The sequence below is a fragment of the Anguilla rostrata genome, chromosome 3, assembly GCF_018555375.3.
Source record: "Anguilla rostrata isolate EN2019 chromosome 3, ASM1855537v3, whole genome shotgun sequence".
Classification (NCBI taxonomy): domain Eukaryota; kingdom Metazoa; phylum Chordata; class Actinopteri; order Anguilliformes; family Anguillidae; genus Anguilla; species Anguilla rostrata.
Genome location: NC_057935.1, coordinates 37,599,738 through 37,619,325, shown reverse-complemented (window position 1 = coordinate 37,619,325; position 19,588 = coordinate 37,599,738). Strand labels below are relative to the sequence as shown.

Here is a 19,588-nt window from a genome sequence, read left to right as displayed (position 1 = left end):
CCCTCCCGGTACTGCTGACCAAACACGTCAACAGTCATATGTCCGGTGGTAGTCCCTGTGCGGTCCTCTGGCACTCGCAGCTGGAAATGGCTCGCGGGCAAAATCCGCTGCTCCATATTTCTGCGGAACGTATGGGAATTCGCTCAGGCATCGAGGCCGGCACAGCAGCCCAGTTCTCTGAGAGTAACGTCACACCGACGTGCCATGGCTGGGAGCACAATAGTCCACAGTGATATATGCTACACTAGAATAAGTATAAGTGAGTAGTTATGACTCATTACCTTGGAATGTTATAAAATGCAAGCTAACCTTCGAGATAAAATGAATGTATAAACTATTCATCGCGCGCGCACACACACACACACACACACACACACAACAGTAACATATTTGGTAGATGTTCAGAATCAAATTCCATCCAGCTATTACCAAAGCTTAAATCATGTAGTAAATTCAGTAACATCCACACACACACACAAACACACACACACAATAGCTTCCTCTGGCATGTGCGAGTATGCCGCTGCCTCCTTCCTGTTTACTTTGGGAGAGATGTTACAATCTGCAGAGCATTCTTCCTGAAACTGTTCCGAGTGCGAGGCTTTGAGCGGTGACTCCCCTCCCCACTGAGTACACACAGGAAGCAGATGGAATTCCAGGCATGAAGTGGTGACAGGATTGCGCAATCCTCCACTGGACGGGGTCCAAGCCCAGAGATCGGCTTCCACCGTTCACATGCCTGGAGGACGGGAACCAACTTGACCTCCTGCGTTCGGCACAGCCGCGAGTGAACTATCACATCCGTTGGAGGCCCTGGCTTTCTCCTCTGACAATTTTTCGCTAGTCGGTGTGGTAGTATGGTAGCCTGCAGCTACCAGTTTTTTGGCTGGACCGCAACAGCGGGACCAGCCCCTACAAACGCGAATGTCTGTGACTGACTGAGTGAGTGATGAAGTTACACCATTGGTCGGCCGAGTTATTAAGTTACACCATTGGTCGGCCGAGTTATTAAGTTACACCATTGGTCGGCCAGATCACGTGTGTTAGGTCCAGCTATATACTAGGTTTTAACCTGATCTTGTTTTAAATGTCACCGAGTTGTTTCGTTTTACTCAGCATGTCTCTGCTCCAACACATATATGAGGCCATACACTCCATTCGGTGTTTCACTAGGTCTAAATGTTGATGCCATCTTTAGAGAACATTTGTTTCTGATCACACACGTTTTATTTGATTTCACTTTAGACCTAGATTATCAACTGGCTAAACGTGCAATGTGTTCTCACAGTCCTTAATCTGTCTGCAGAGAAATTTTTAAAAGAAATGTAAAAAAATTTGATCTTGCTAATTTTTTAGATCCCTCTTCCCATACTGATGATTTGGTATTCTAATGATCTTTGCCTTTCCACTCTAGATGAAGTTGCTCCTTTTAAGTTAAGAAGAAAGATCCCTGCTGTCAACCTATTCCCCTGGATTAATGAGGATATTCACAGCTTTACGTGGGATTGTAGGAAGGTGGAGAGGTTGTGGAAATCCACTAAACTTCAAGGTCATTATTTATACTTGAAAGATCTCTTGGGTACATATAATAATATGGTTAAGGATGTGAGGGATGCAAATTTTTCTAATCTAATCTCATCCAGCAAAAGCAATCCTGGAGTTTTATTTGACACTATTAATAGAACGGTGACCCCTTCATCTTCTACAGGGCTTGATTTCCCTAGTATTGATTGTGACAAATTTCCTTCCTTTTTTCTTGACAAAGTTACAAATATTAGAGCCATAATGGTTCCCTCATTACCATGACCACTGACAATCATCTACTTCAGCCTGTAGTTTTGGACCACTTCTCATCTATCACTTTCCATGATCTAATTAACACAGTCCATCAGCTGCATTCCTTATCTGGTCCCTCAGATATCCAACCCACATCTTTCCTCAAACACATGCTGGATTCCATTGGGCATAGGTTAGTGGCCATCATTAATAATTCCCTTGCTTCTGGCTGTACCCCTGCTTACTTTTAAAAGGCTATAGATCAACCTCTTCTGAAGAAACTTAATTTGGATCTATCTCTCCTTAAGACCCATTTCCAAATTGCCATTCATTTCTGAAATTATCGAGAAGGTGGCTAAACAGCTGCTGCATGTTCTCGAAGCACACAATATTTTTGATAAATTCCAGTCTGGGTTCCGTCAACAACACTCAGCACAGAATCAGCACTCCCCAGGGTCTCAAATGATATTTGTGTGTGCAGATGCTGGGGAGTTTATTTCTGTTTGATCTTAGTGCAGCTTTTCAATGGATCCTAGTATTCTCATTAGCCGCGTTTCCACCGCAGGAACTATACCCCGGAACTAGGAACCTTTTGAGGAACTCAGTGCGTTTCCACCGCAGGAACTAGGGTCTAAATTTAGTTCTGGGGGCTTTGTTTTACCCCCCAAAACGTTCCTGCTCGGGGGTAGTACTTTCCGAAAGTACAGGAACCTTTTGGGTGGAGCTTGCAGCGCTGAACATTTCTGATTGGTCGAGTACTCGCAGCATTTGTGTTGTATTTATTTTCCGCCATTACCCGCCATGTTTGAAAATATTATGCAGCGGCAAACCAATTTATTTTCATAATAACTTCAAATCAAACTTGTACGTTATGCGGCGCAGTAGCCTAGTTTTGGTTATAGCCGGTCAACGTCTTGGAATTATAACGTGTGCTCTTCTGTTCTTTTCTTGCTTTAGTATTCGTTTTATAAATGCTAAGCATTCGTGCTGGTACAGCATATTACATAGGCTACCAAAACATTCAAACGGATTAATTCGGTTGCTGAATATTTTCTTCCGGATTTTCTTTGTTAGCCTGTTGTAATTGACTCAAAACGTTTGATACAGTTATGTGAGGTATGCGGTAGTTCTGCATAATTAACATTGGTGATACAGTACAAGCAAACTGGAAATCACCATCCGCACTTTAGGTAAAATAACAGGTTAATTCTAGTAATCTTCCCTTTAGCTTTTTCAGACTGCCGTAATTTACTCAATTTTACTGCCATTTTTCAATTCCACGAAAAGACCAGGTAGACTATGGACTAATTTATGGTGCATGCTTCGCATCTGGAGGGCACACTTCGCTGCTCGGCTAGCAGTAACTTCGAAGGAAAGCAAACGGTGGCTGTACCACTACTAATTTACATTTTCACGCAAGTCCGAGTTTTCGTTCTATTCTTGTCATTTTGCCATTAGCCTATATGGAATTGACGACGAGAAAGTAATCAAACAGCAAATTGTTTACAACGTGTGCATGTTTTCTGCTGTTGTTGCCAGTTATACATATAAATGTGAATGCATTCTGTCGCTTCGGATGTCAAGACATGAAAGCGAATGTTCGCATAAAAACATAATGAATGTGTTTGAGAGGATATATGAAAATCAATAAATACAAAAGTAACCATATATTGTCATTGTTGGTAACCCGTTGTATAAGTGGAATAAACCCCTCCGGGCTGTCCCGGTTATTAGAAAATAATGTAGGCTACTTCGGTGGTAGTATGGGGTTACGGAAGAAATCATATGACAGACGGACCGACGACAACGTTGCTTTTTCATACGTCAGTGGGCTAATTTGCCTAATCTTCGCGGTACTTTAGACCCCGGTGGAAACGCAGACAACCATTGGCTGAAGGAACCTTTTAGTTCCTGGTAAAGTAGTTCCTGGGACTGAAAGTTCCGGGTAATTTACCGACAGTGGGTCGGTATTGCAGGGACAGCCTTGGAATAGTTCTCATCTCACCTCTCTGATAAGAACTTCCCAGTCCCTGCAGGTGACCATTTGTCATCGTCTCCTCCCCTTTCATATGGCGTTCCACAGGGCTCAGTACTTGAGCCTGTCTTGTTCACAATTTATATGCTACAGTTTGGTCAAGTTATTAAAAGCTTCAAATATGTCTCTTACCATTGTTACACAGATAATACTCAACTGTACCCTTCTTTTAAACCTAATAAGCTGGACAGGTTAGCCAATTTGTAAGACTGTCTAATTGTCATTAACGGTTGGATGGCTAATCATTTTCTTCAGCTAAACTTTGATAAAACTGAACTTCCTTGTAATCGGCCCTGATAACATGACTTACAAGCTAAATTGAGCCCCTGCTCACTCGCTACTTATTACTACAAAGATCATGCTCAAGGAATTTAGAAGTTATGCTTAATCAATATACAGTATGAGCCTTGATGAGTAACAGACTCTGACCTCGTCTTGTGCTTACCATATTAGAAATATTTCTAAATTATGGTCTGTTGTCTCTCATCAAGATCTAGAATCAGTTACACATGCCTTTGTTTCATCCAGATTGGATTACTGTAATTCTCTTTTCACCTGTCTCAGCAAATCAGTTCGGGAGAATCTGCAGCTAGTCCAAAATCCTGCAGTAAATCCCTTATCCGTAGAGCTCACATTTCTCTCATTTTGGCCTCTGTGTACTGGCTCCTGGGGAAGTAAAAGATCTTAAAATATTACTAATCACTTTCAAGGCACTCCATGAACGAGCGCTATATTATATTTCTGAACTTGCCTCATCGCATAGGCAGGACTCTTAGGTCATCTGATCAGAGTGTACTGGCCATCCCCAAGACGAAATTTAAAACATGAGGTGATCTAGCTTTTGGCTCTGTAGCTCCTAGGCTTTGTAACAGTCTTCCTTTGGACATTAGATTGGTAAGCCCTGTGAACTGTTTTAAATTGTGTCTAAAACCTTTTTGTACAGACAAGCATTTCAATGATGTCATTGTGTAGTTTTCAGTAGTATTGTGTGCATCCTTATGGGCTTATGCTAATTGCTGTTAATGGTCTGTGAAGCACCGTGTGATGCTTGCTCTAGAAAGGTGCTATATAAATAAAGTATCATTAATTCATGCATTCATTCACACGATTTGTGCATAGCTGACTAACCCTGGACACAAGTCTTCATTTTACTGGAAAAAGCCAGGAAGTATTTGAAAGTAAACCTCAAGGAATCTGGATTTATTCTGTGCCACACCACATCAAATAAAAGAGCCCTCACCACAGGTTAATTTAGAGATCTCTGGAATGGCCTACCAAACACTTTCCCTGGGTGTTATTTAGTCACAGAACCCCTTGTGGTGCCTTTTATGGGAAATGTACTATGTCCCCATGGCGTACATGGAATATAGTCAGAGGTTACCAGCTTTCCATGTGAAACACCGAGCTGAGACTGAATTGGTTGACAGCGAGCTAAGACATCTGACTGACTGTCTAAGATGGAGAAAACTGCCCGGAAATGTGTTGAGTGTCTCACTGTGACACGCAAAGACACATTCATTTGTATGCTCTTCTCCCATCAAATAAAAATATGAAGTTGTCATTGTAACAATTAGTGAACCCCCACCCACTCAGGTTGTCAACAGTCTGCACTGATACTCCAACAATACTTTCCAAAAATACTAGCTACGACCAGATGATACATGCCAGCCCCTACTTGCCAAATCAATCACATTTCCTTGTTACTGTCTTGAGTTCCAGGGAATATATTCCTTTCACTCCATACCCTTGAGTGGCTCACTGTGAAGCCACAGACAAATTCACCTTGCCGTGTCACACCCCTGAATGTCACTCATGGAAAGATCCCACCTGGCAGGGATACCGTGCGTGGAGCGGCAGCACAGAGAGGGGTATTATGTCCGGGGGTTTGGTTGGAACATGTTCGTCAGGTTGCCGTAAATACCCTGTGAATGGTTGAGGTCGGGAGCAGGGGAGTCATTTCCGAGCGGAAGGAGACGGGGCGCCGCGTGATCTGGCAGCCCCGGGTGAGTCAGGCGGGCCTCCACGCCCACCCCGCGTCGATCGCAGTAGCCTGCCCGCATCGGTCAACCATTTCCTTCCTCTTAACTCATTCATTAAACAGCTCAGATCCTGCTCTGTGTTCTGGATATAAAATGGTATAAAATGAATTTGGCCTGATGCTGTGAAACTCACACGCGTCCTCAGACACGACCCTGCCGTAATGGAGAAACGCGATCTGACTTTGAACAAGCAAGAGCTTGCATTTTTTTTTTTTTTTTTTTTTACCCTGGCAAGTACATGCTCAGGGTGAAGGGGTCCCCAAACAATGCAACCTTGTGTGTTAAGCACATTATACAGTCATACTGCTGATCTCATGTGACAATACCTATTCAAGTGAAATTTAAGGGTTTTTATATGGAGAGAGATTAGACTCAATATTATTTACAAATGCGTGTATCATAATCCATAAAAAAGAGACAAGCCACAAATGTTTTTTTACTATCCACAAACAAATATCCCTCAACTTGTGTCTTGTATACTCATTTAAATGTGTGCACTGATCTGTACAAATGCATACAAATTCGGGAATATAGCCTATATTTTCCCTTTTGCACAAATACCTCATACTTTGTATCTGAAAAACAAAAATCGGTTTAAAATATTTTTTGCAATAAGACATTCTCAAATGTGAAATTGGCTTGTGAAGTGTTGAATCTGCATTTGCAGATCAAATGAAAGGCGTGCATTCACTGATGCAAGTTTGTGAGTATCCTTTTTTATCTTTCATGGTTTGAAACTGTCCTCTCACTATTCCTGCACTGCCATCCACACAAAAATATAGCTACAAAAAGACAGGTTGTTAGGCAGCAAGTAGGTTTCTTTGCATAAATAAATGCTTTAAAATGTAATTTTCATCAAAAAAATCCCCAAAAGTTGGGGTTGCTGACTTTTTTCCAGATAGACACCATATGAAAAAAGTGGTCTGTGAACTTGCATATCTGTACATTCAATTAGAACGTGTGCCAGATTTTTAAACGTATCCTCCTGACCACGTTCCTTGTTTGCTTTTCCCTGCAACAGTAATATATCAAAGTGCGCTTCTGCACTCCCAAAATGAATTTATGGATGTCCACAGTCACTGCTCTGTTCACGCACACATGCTGTGCTGTTACTGCAAAAATCAGGACGAGCAGTAAAGGCAAATATCTGATCTCTCCCAGTATTTTATCTCTTAACTAAAAGGTCAACTTTTCGCATTTCTGGCACTTTTTTCCACCAAAATTATGAACATAAACTAAACGGTACAAGTGTCTTGCTTTGTTTAAGCCATTTTCCAAGTCTCTGTGATGCTCGCATCTGGAGTTACAAAGCTTCAAATAGAACACCCCCTCAATGGGCAAGGATTGGGCCAGATTTGCCATAGAGTGAAGGGCTTAACCTAGTTTTAAAATAACAAACTTAACTTCTAAACAGCCAATCAAATTCAGCCTTGGACTTTGGTTCAACTTGTGTGCAATGTGTATCAAATCTCTATTGAGTATTGAGCATACTTGTATAAATGTGTAAGGGACAGTGAACTCTCTAATTAAGGAGGATGCCTGGAAAGGAACAACAATATTACTTCCAGTTTTTCATGTTACCATATTTTGTATCAGTTTCTCTTCTTGGACACAGAGAAAAAACAATGGCTGCTTAGCCTCTGTCACAGTAGAGGAATTTGTGTGTCCTATGGATGTGGCCCAACAATGAGATGATCTACAAAGTTAGAAACAGATGTGCAGAGTTGAAGGATCACGCCTGAAGTACCAGAGTCTGCAGTAATAAAGGGGCTTGGTTAAGAACCACTGGAAAGTATGAACATGGGTGGAAAGGCACCCATTCCAACAGCCCAAAAGTAGGAGCCCACAGTTTACAATCGTATCAGTTTCCTCACAAATGGGTTCATTAGGAAACATGTTATGCTGAATAAATCTGTAGGATGAGACAAGTAGTACTAAAGACATACAGTATAAACAAGAGCAAATGTGCTTCTGCTGTTGTTCCCATCTCTGAATACATTTCTATCATTTTCATTTACACTGCCTGGCCAAAAAAAGCCGCACACTCTAATATTTTGTTGGACCGCCCTTAGCTTTGATTAGGGCGTGCATTCGTCGTGGCATTGTTTTGACAACCTTATGCAACGTCACAACATTTATTTCCGTCCAGAATTGCATTATCTTGTATTGACGACGGGAGAGTCGAACCACTCCGTAAAGTTTTCTCCAGCACACCCCAAAGACTTTCAATGGGGTTAAGGTCAGGTGGTCAATTCATGTGTGAAAATGATTCCTCATGCTCCCAGAACCACTCTTTCACAATGTGAGCCCGAATAATCTTGGCATTGTCATCCAGGAATATGCCTGTGCCGTCAGGGAAGAAAAAATCCACTGATGGGATAACCTGGTCATTCAGTACATTCAGGTACTCAGCTGACTGAACCTAGACCTGACCAATTGAAGCAACCCCATAACACTGCCTCCAGAGGCTTGTACAGTGGGCACAGTCCAAAAAAATCCAAACGGTGACTTTGTTTTGGCCAAGCAGTGTATGTTGCCTCTAAACTACTCAATTTTGGCTTGGTATTGTTTTGTTAGCCTATTACATTGCTTGTGCTTTGTTACATAATAATTCAACTAAAAGTAAAATGATAAAGCTTTAAAAAAAACATAGCACCATTAACTTAAAACTAGTGGAGTAGTGGAGGCATAAAGCCACTTTACAAGATGTAGGCCTACTTGAAGGGCATCTTGCTTTAAACCACAAACCCATCGATGCTAAAATCTCAATACTGCCTATTTGCTGTATTGTTAAACTGTGCATTTGACAAATAAACTTTGATCTGATTTGATTTACTCACTCTGCTGACTAAGTAATAGACTAGATATAGGCCTATGTTATCTAATGTTATTAATAGGCAGAATTATAGTTTACATTCAAGCAAATGTGTGTGTGTGTGTGTGTGTGTGTCTAGATACTGGTATTGGCATTAAGCTGCGAGTGTGGTCATCCACAAAGTTTTATTCACAACAGACACTTTTCCAAGTTTGTCTCTGGCCTGGTAAAGGAATAAAAATAACACCCCCCTTTCCCCCTTACATTCAGGATAATGTGTCTGTTTTGCAAGTTCCCCAACAGCACCACCAGAAGTAGCGTTGTAAATTTTAGCTCAAGTTTTTAGCTACATCAGCTACAATGATGTTGTGGACAGTATCAGAGCTAGTTGTCGATTAAAGTCGTACAACAAACTCTTATAGCTACCATTCATTTAATTCTGCAGAGGGCCAGCTAATGATACTGTAATGTAAAAGTATATAAATAGCATGCATAAAGTAGGCTATAGCCTAATGACTCTATACAATACTGTTCTCTAGCTACATCAGGGATAGCCATCTAAATATGTTCACAAACTTGGTATTAAAATTTTACATAAATTAAATTACAATGCAATACAATACTACAATGTATTTAATGTTACATTGGTCTTGTCAGAAAAGACCATAAGAACATTCAACACATGCACATGCACACGCACACAGGAACACACACGCAAAATTAACATTACATTACAGGCATTTGGCAGACGCTCTTATCCAGAGTGACGTACACAACATTCTACATAGCATTTACATTGCATTCATACAGCTGGATATATGCTGAAGCAATGCAGGTTAAGTACCTTACTCAAGGGTACAACGGCAGTGTCCTACCCAGGAATCAAACTTGTGACCTTCAGGCTACAAGACCAGTTTCTTACCCACTATACTACACTGCCACCCTATAAATTAAGCATGAGACAATACACTCAGATCATGATACGATTCTGTTTCCAGTATAGAGTTCACCATAACTAAGACACCCTTAGCAACATTACCTAAGCTCAGTCACATGGTACGGTAAACTCCCATGAAACCCACCTCACTGGGCCCAGAGGGGAGGTGGATACATGAAAGATCCAAAAAAAAAAACAGCAAAAATGAAAATAAGCATAGCAGCTGATGCAATTCCAAAATATGAATATGCAAACCTGGGTTCATTGTACAAACCACTTTGTTCCCATTTTTTTAGTTACACATTTTCTGGACAAAACCTTTCATACATTTCTCATAGTTAATAATTAATAGCCTACATTTACGCTAATTTTACCAGTCCATAACAAGGTCATTTTGAGTGCGCTCATTTAACTTCTTGACAAAAAAAAAATTGGTTTACAGGAGAAGAACACACATACTGTTAATTTCAGCCCATATATTATGGCTATATATAACTGGAGAGCTTACTCAATCCAAAACTGCTTGGAAATATATGTGATTTGAAGGGCTTCAAAAAGGCAAATGACTAAATCATAAAAATTCCCCAAAGGAAAGGTTTGAACTACCCAAATGAACACTCTGCATATAAATATTTACATGGGTTTAAACTCATAATAACATCATATTCTAAACATTAGATAGAAGCAAGTGTAAAGTGTTTTGGTACTAGCCTTTCTACCCAAGATCTCAATACAGTTTAGACTTGAAGCAGCATTTATGGTGGCCAACTGGATTCTTTTTTATTTCTTTAATGAACACAAACTAGTACCATATAACTGGTTGACTGGCTCCATGCTAGGAAGTGTCCAACATTTAGACAAAGCCCACATGCAGATCGTAACAGCCTTCCTGAGAAAGCCAAAACCCTGTTCGCGTTCGTGCCCCCTATCTACCGACTCAGCAGGAGGAGACTAGGGACTATGCAGACAAAAAAGAGCAGCATCTTATCAGACTTCTGCAGTCCAACAGCGCTCATCACAAAGGTAGAAATACGCAGGGCTTCCAGTAAGTAGCCTCGCCCCCAGAGAACCCCACTCCCGGCCCATTGCTCCCTAACTTATGAATATGTAACACCCTTAGGGGTTTCGCACTATCGGCACTTTCATCTGGTAGAGGAGGTTAGTCTGACACTCAGTAGGCAACCTAAAATAGAAGTTCTGTGCTTTTCTCTGCAACTTCACACACATAATACATCTGTAGATTTTACACAAGTTTCTGAATTTTACATTCCCAATCTTTTCCACACATTGCATAGGGTACACTACAACGTAGCCTACAATAAATTATGCACAGGATTCCGCAATAGCATTGCGTTAGGCTTTTTAAACACGACTCGAGAAAGTAACCACTTCATCTTAGCCAGTTGATGCTGATCATTTCTATATACCAGACACGACTACTTCATAGACAGTTATAATCTAGACCTATGTCACCCACATTAATAATTCGTAGGACTGCACGTTCCAAGAAGTTTATGTACCCATGTCAAACTTTCGCCATCTGCTATTGGTTTTTCTTTACTTAAAAATGTCCTTAAAATTTGAACAGAAAACCGTTTCAATTCATAGATTCGATGGCTCGAATGACAGTGTAACCTAAAGTTGCACTTACAGAAAAAAAAATTCTGCGTTGTAATTTGACTCTCATGTGCATTTGGCTATTTGCAGCAATAATTCTTGACCTAAATAGCGGCAAGACTTCTAAGATGTAATTGTATAGCCCGCCCAAAGTACAACATCATTTGGAATTGAACTACTACGTAAAAATGATAGAATATCAATACCAAAACTACGATCATACTCTTTTGAAATAGCTAGGAACATGAGCGAGGCCATCGCTTCACTCAAACATGACCACCGTAGCCTGCTGAATAAAGATTAGCTAAGCCATCTCATCTGTAAACAAAACCCGATTTGGCAATATCAAAAATAACACTGCAATGGTTGTTCTGAGAAGCAATGAATATTGACAAATACACTATTTAGACACATGGCTTCATGTTGATTATTCTGGGAAACTAGCCTACAAATCATACAGCTGCTGCTTTATATTTAAAACATCCACCAGCCAGTTTTAACAGCATACAGCTAAGAGGACTACGAGCACTGACCTCTTAAAATGTTGCGGTTCATATGTAGGCCTACCTGCTTTCGATATGACGTCCTTATAGGATTGGCTGTATTAGCGAAAATCATCCTCAATTCTTAATTTCCTCGGCACACAACTGTATGTTTATCCAGTTGTAGCTATTAGATTGGTGTGTATCCGACGCCAGGCTAGCTTGACAAAGTTATAAATTTGACTCTATACTACATAGAGTTAACGTTAGAATTCGGTTCCCCTGCGTGTTAGGGTTACTTTTTAGTTGCCAATGGGATATAAACTTAGCCAATTTGAGATGACAACGTATTCTGTCCCAACTTCGATTGCCCTGCGCGTTTATTTAGAAGAGTTCATTGATCTGCGTTCAGAGCCCCGCAGCAAGGACCCACCTACTGTGGACGAAACCATTGTACTGTACGAGGTAGGGAAGAATGCAAAACAATATCAAATTAATATTTACAGTAAACGTGAATTTATCATACACGTGGTACATATAAAAACAACTAACTAACTGAAAAATACAAATATAAAACAAATACATTGCTCGAAACGTCAATTTTAACTCAGGGCACGGTGACGTTTCCCCTTTTATCGGTCTTCGTTTATTCTGGCTCGCATTCCTCACATTCCACAGAGCAACCATCAGACCCTCTGTACTTAAAGTGGCAGACAACTATGAATTATCTACAGTGTCACTTTTAAAAGGCGGTAAAGCATTACATGTTTCATTCGTCCCTGATTTGTAACTAGTATAAAACATTTAAACATTTAAAACGTTTGCAACCATTAAAAAAACAACGATAGTGGTAACAATATATAATACAATATGGTTGCCTGATTAACCCTGTTTATCATCCCCGTCAAACCCACATTCAGAAAAGCTGTTAAAACATTATGGGCTACTTTCAAGGCAATAGCATGTTCAATCAAAGACCACAGTAGTAACACGTTGGGTGCGCTGTTGATGGATTTGACAAAGGAAGGAAATGCCCAATGTGAAATGAAGCTTAATTTGCAATGTGGCCCTAATGTCAAGTCTGTACGTGCTCCAACAGCTAATCCTGCAAAGCGTATAGTTAAAAATTTTAAGGGACAGGCCCTGATACACTGTTGGTGTACCTCAATCATACATACAGTTGAAATGCATTAAATACATGACATATTGTAACAATATAATTTAATACACATATGTTATAGTTACTTATTTCATAGAAATAGGTTATTATTTTGGGTGGGTTACAGTGTAACAAAGATAGTCTACGGGTTGTGATTGCATGACATTAGAAAGATCACATATGATCTGGTGTAGTGAGATGTATTTGGGTTACAGTCTACCCCCATCCCCCGTGCATGGTTCCCAAAAGCCAATAAAACCAGATGGTGAGAGCCCCGGGTCATATCAGCGTATGGGGAGTTTGCTTCAGCCCCCCTACATGGCCACACACACACACACACACACACACACACACAGGCTCACACACTTAGACGCAACCGCAAACAATTATGTTACTTATGCCTCAACAGTTGTGTTTCCTATACATAGATTATGAAAATTACTTTTTTATAGTAGTTTTCAGTGCTTTAACATTGACATCAATACATTTTTAACAATAATATAACATATTCACACAGGTATGTATTCAAATATTTTTGTAATATATATTACATGTATAGTAGTGTGTATATCTTTGCCAAGCAGGGGGTGACTACATTGCTTTGTCAGTATTTGAACGCTTCACTTTTGTTTTATGGAGAGGAATTCAAAATGTAGTGGACAACAGTCATTTGACTGAACCATGTTCTTAAGTGTAATGTGAAATACATTATTCTCTCATTAATATTGAACATAAATGGGTCCATAGTACCTATAATACTTTAATTACAAAAATATGCAACAGTATCAGCAAATGGGCTCTTGCTAAAATCATATAATATTAATTTGATGTATTTTCATTCAACATAAACTGAAAACTATTTGTTCATATTGAATATAATCAAACAGACATGCTGCAACATTACAATGAGTGCTAAGTCTCTCGTTATTAATTAACCATTATTATTGTTATTATTAATAAAACCTGCACGTAAGCACCTATCTGTGTCACTCTGGATAAGAGCCACAGTTAAATGGCAAGATGTAAAATGTAATATGATATCTGCAATAACATTAAAGCTTTAGGACTACTTGAAATTGGTGGATCTGTCATATGTAGTCAGTGACTCACTGATTTAATGCACATCATAGTATTCTCTATGGTGGGCACCGTTTTAATTTGTTAACATAGGCCAGTTAAAACAGCTCCACACATAATGCTGTTCAAGAACCTTCCCTCTCCCATTATCAGTTTCAAAATGATGCATTCACAACAAGATCCTCTATAATTTTTTTAGGGGTTCAATGGGCAACTATCCGATCCAATAGATACAGATGCAAAAATTGGTCCATGTCGTTATGAATCACAGCAAAATATTTATTTAAATGTCCATAATCTTAAGGCGGTTTCCTCTCTAGTAACACTGCCAACATCTTTGTCTATGTTTCCAAGTTGACATCATCATGTCTTGCGCTGATGCTGTTTTTCCTTCAGTTAAACATGACATAAGTTTTAGCACTCTCAACTTCATTTTGTTTCTATGTGTATGTTGTAACAAAATTGTATTAGCCAGATCACACACACACACACACACATATATATATATATATCAAGCCTGAGGTTTACATCGTGATAATTTCTGGACATAGTTCTAATTTAAGCCTCATAATTTCTGGTGTTTTTGATAATGAGAAACATTACTTTCAGAATTACGACACTATTTTGTTGTATAGCAAACAACTCTGTCATTGCAGAGCTTGAATTTGATATCAATAATCACTGACAAGGACAGGAAATAAAATATTTTCATCGAAACTATTCACAAAACTATTTAGACATTGCATAATATTCATCAGATTTGATGACAGTAACAGTAACTACCGAAAAAGTTGGGTTTTGTGAAAATTATACTCCATTATGCTGTATTAACTGCAGCCCAGATAGCAAACTACTCCAGGCTGGATCTGGGAGGATTCTGGTCAGTACTGCCGGGCCAGACTCGGCGCAGATCTGGCCCAGAGTTGCTGGCTATCTGGGAGGCATGTGTGAGCAAAGTGCAAGCATCTGATGCATAATGCTGCTGCAAGGTTTTCTGGGATCAGAAATTCTTTCTAATTTTAAGAAAAAAAGTAAGCCACTATTTTTAAACGTCAAGAGCAGATAGAGTGAGCCGAGTACGCATAATTTTAGTCAATGAGAACATAAAATTGGTTGGTTATTTGTCTTGTTGTCTTCATAATATCATAATATAAAAAAGTAAGGCTATTTTGCCTATGAAAATATTGTTTATTTTTAAGCTTGCTTATTGCAAATTCATGACCGCATGGCTTGGTAGAAAGGGAAAGTTCACCAACCACTGACCAAGAGAATTCTTTTTGCAACAGTCTAGTGATGTGAAGGCCACATCAATTGTGGATTATCAATATTGTTGGTAAGAAAGTAACTATGGGAATAGGTTTATTACTTTGCTTGAAAATGCTCAGAAATACTTACCAGAGCTTGCAGTACTCCTGCAGTATAGTACAGTATACAAATAGTAGAAGACGGACTGATTTGGTTTAATTGTCTGAAACAGAGCTAGCATGACAGAGAAAGAGAAGAACATTAGGTGTAGAGTCAGCTATCAAAAGGAATAATTTTTATCATTTGAATCCTTGAATAATGGAAATCTACTTATATTATTGCTGCTTTATTTTTAAATAGCCTAGTCTCATTTAGTGGCTATAAACATTGTTTATATTAACCAGTAATAAAACCATTGTTAATTTTAATTCTCATTACACAATTTGTAATTTGTCGAAGCAAAAACAAAAAATGTGTTGCATTAAGTCACTTAAATTCTTACTTCTCCTGCTCTTAAAAGGCTCTAGCCCCAGAAATATAATTTTGAAATTATATTTTGTGGTCCACTCACTGTAGGTACTAAATTCTATTAAGTATTGGGGGTCCAAGTTGAGAAGCTGCAAGGTTTCTGTTTGTGCAGAACCTCTGTTTTTGTTTTGAGTCCCAGCACAGTTGGTCAGACATCAACAATGATAACACTTCAGCGAATAAATAGAAATAGAACATTTTATGTTTATGTAGGCCCATAAATGTTACAATAACTAATTAATTAACAGCAATAAATGTCAGTTGTTCAGTGTTAATTCAAACCTCATGGTTTCTGTCTGTCCAGTAGGGATCAAATGAGCACTCATTCAGTGTGAAATGTATTCTACTAGAGTTGATTTTAATTTAGTTGAACATTTTTCTGTGTGCACCATAATATTAATTAGGAATGTACTTTTTATCATGGTATACTAAGTCCTCACAGACCATCGGGATGATTGTAAACAATACAACTCTTATGACTCTGTTGTAGTTAACTAATACATCAGTTATTGTAGTAACTGTAGTTACTCATAATTAAAACAAATCAACGCTGGTATGGTAGATTACTACCAACAGGGTAAATTATTAATGTTTATTTCAAGTTTTTTTTAGAGAGAACTCCCTTAATGTCTTATATAAACAAAAACAGCAATATAGATCTATTATATTTACTTCAACTTGAGGTGGCATTTTCCCACAAATTTCCTCTAATTACACTAAAGTGACACCTTGGGATAGCAGAAAAGGTCATTCAGCTACCACCAGAGTGATTCAAAAACATTTCCCACATCACATCAAAGTGACACGTTGTAGGGTCGACTATCGTTAGATTTGGTTTAATCATGTTAATTATCATAAAGATAAACATTTTTACTAGAAATCTCCCAATTAACATCCCAGTCTTTGAACTATGAGTGCAATAATGGCTAGTGCACTGTAAAATGTGAATTCCATTTTACTTAATGAACTGAACTGATTGACTTGGCTTTGAACTAATTGCTAATAAAATGTATTACATGTTCTCTTTTGACCTCTGCCAAAATATAATTTGAGCAATCGAACACAGTTTTTTTAAAAACATTTTCTTTTTTCACTGAAATATATTCTAGAATTTTCCTGCTGATATTATAATGCCGCCCTTCAGTACTCTAGAGTAATAATTAATCTCTCAGACTGAATGTACATCACATGCCATGTCACACAGACCACCAATAGTCACAAATAATATGAGTGCAGGGGTGTTTTACTTATGCAGCTCCATGACACCTTTAAATTACAAATTAAAATGAAAGTAAATGCCCAGTTTCAGACAGGAACTCAAATGTTTGGCCAAACAGTGACTGAAGGTTACAATAACCATTTATCCACTTCCAACCACTTCCAGGAACTGCAGACCAGGAACAATAGCCAGGAACTTAAGCACAAACTCAGGAAGCTGCAGCATTTTACATTGTCTTTCCTAAATGATAACTGAGGCCTGGCTATGCATCACGTTAAATTCTATCAAAGACAAAGAGTTCCTGGTCAAGGAGAAGAGCAACATGGAATTTTGATGCTATGACCACACAAACAAGCTGGAGTTTTCTGTGTGTGTATTTTTTTCTTCTGTTAAACTTTACTTGCCTGTTAAGACAAATGGAATTAGTTCTGAATTAGTTGTAAGCTGCACAAACTGGACAGTGTTCCAAATGTAGAGCAAGAAAGTGCACGAGTTGGCTCAAATTGTAACAGGAAATACCTCCCACTAAGTTAGCTGTGGCGTGTCTATCATTGTTGTCATAGCAACGAGAGCAAATAACTGAAGAGGAGTCTTGTTATTTTTGTCAGGTAATGAAACTAGGGGTAATATCATTTAGGCCCATTTAAAAACTATATTTCAACTGCATTACCAATGATTCCAAAAATGCTGAAGTGTTTGCAATTTCAGCCATTCTGAAAGGTTAATGAAAGTTATTTATTGGGTAAACAGATACTTTATTAATGATGGGAGAATTTCAAAATGTTACCAAAAGCAGACATCAATGGACAGCACTGATGCACGGGCATAACGAGACTAATATGATAAAGATTTAAGCTTCAGCAGCTTTAAGAATCTAACTGGCATCCATTACAGATTAGCCTTAACAAAAGCACTTCACTTGGCAAACCAACAATGAAATGAGAAACAAACATTCTTGTGGATGCTATTTTAGTACAGTACCTTTCATTCTTTCTGGGTAGAGATTTTTTTAGAAAAGGACTGTCCAGTCCTATTCAACACCTTTCTTTTAAACTCATTTCAGGTGTTCGCCTCTCACGATTTCAGTTTTCACTTTACCGTCAGATAAACCCAGCTACAAGTGTACAGACACATTCATACAACTTTTTACAAATTTAGATGTTCCCTTAAGCCAGTAAGGTAACATGCTAAACCCCTTTACCCTCATAAAACACAACTTTTATACAGACAGGAAACATGCTGTAGTATGCCGAAGGTACAATTTAAAGATGCACAGTTGTTTCAACTGCTGCCTGAATATTCTGCTGCTCAAAGCAAGACATGACTTCCTGTCAAGGGTTCATATCTCCCAGCAACTTCCTCTCTGGTAGTTTCTCTCACTAAGAGTTTATAGACCCCCCACCCCACCCCGCACAAGGAGGGGACAAGCCGCACCTGAATTTTACCTTTTTGTCCGATTGTAACAGGTGACGGGGGCCAAAGGCACTATGCTGCAGGGACAGCATTTCGGGCAGCCCCACTGATGTCACACAGGGAGGCGCTGGTGGCAGAATGAGAGGGAGGCACAGGAAGGCAAGTCAGAGTCTTAAATCAAATGCTCAGCTTGTCTGCTAAGGAGGTGGGGTTTCAGGGGTGGGGCAGTAGCGCAAGCTTAGAGCTGTGTGTGACTGCGACTCTGTGTAGCTCGCAGAAGAAGGGCGACTTGTATATTTGGGAGGAAGCTGTCCTGTGGAGAGGGTTGAGGTGACACAACTTTTGGTTAGACGCACGAGAGAGTAATAAATGTCACTGGCACAGATCTACAAGAGGGAGGCGAGGTTTGAGCAAGTAATGCACTCAACCATGACATCACCTTTGTAAGGGTGCTCTGCCCAGCGTGACCTTATGTACTCTCACAACCCCGCTGTTCATTTTTATTCTCTGTAGGGGACATGAGTCTCTTGTCTTAATCTCGAGAATCATATATTCTACTATGCTGAACCCTACACTACAAGGGCCATTCAATAAAAAAAGAAAAAGTACTTTTGATTTTTTTTTGTCATCCAAGACACTTGTATTATTTCAAAAATTAAAAAAATATATATTTTTTTTTTCATTCTGTGGCTTAAAAGGATATTAAGGCAGTTTTTGAAATTTCATCCCCCAATGAGACATATCAATTTCCAAGTTGCAACACTAAAAAAGTATTTTCAAGCCTCTACCTCTGGGAGGGGGGTGCAATGCCACTGTGAAAGACTTAGCCTTGCCTAATTTTTAAAAAAATTATTGTGGCATGACATTGTCTTAAGGGAGCAAATACCCTGAAAACTTTCAAGAGGCCAAACCATCATATTCCAACCGAAAAGCAGCCAAGAGCACCGCGGATACAGTTTCTATGCATTCTCATTGTACTACTGTGAAAAAAATCTTCAGTCTCAACAAATGAATCAGTTAGTATAAGTGATCCCCAGAAGCACTGGTTAAGCCCCATAACCTAGATGTCCCTGCTTTTATTTCTGGACAATAGCCTATTAAGACCAGGACTCTGAAACAGGACAAAACTAGTTTCATCCTGCTAAGGTCAGCCAAGGTTCCTAGGGTGAACACTACATCAGAGCCTGCTAGCTACTTGGCAGCCACCTACAGGTTACCAGATGTCATCAGTGAATGATTCATCTCC

General features: G+C 39.2%; 1 protein-coding gene across 7 annotated transcripts in view; it reads right to left on the bottom strand.

Moving 5' to 3' along the window:
• Window positions 1-18,482, bottom strand: part of rbms1a (RNA binding motif, single stranded interacting protein 1a) — a 55,652-nt gene extending 37,170 nt beyond the window's left edge. For 2 of the 7 annotated variants that reach the window (XM_064327401.1, XM_064327403.1), the window contains exon 1: window positions 11,753-12,119. Coding sequence is in view for 5 of the 7 variants with exons in the window: in XM_064327399.1 (XP_064183469.1) it covers window positions 18,375-18,434 (60 nt within the window). In the remaining 2 variants the exon portion in view is untranslated. Of the gene's footprint in view, window positions 1-11,752; window positions 12,120-18,374 lie in introns of those variants that run through there. The other 5 variants (XM_064327399.1, XM_064327396.1, XM_064327397.1 and 2 more) reach the window with 5 other exon arrangements.
• Window positions 18,483-19,588: the final 1,106 nt, after the last annotated feature.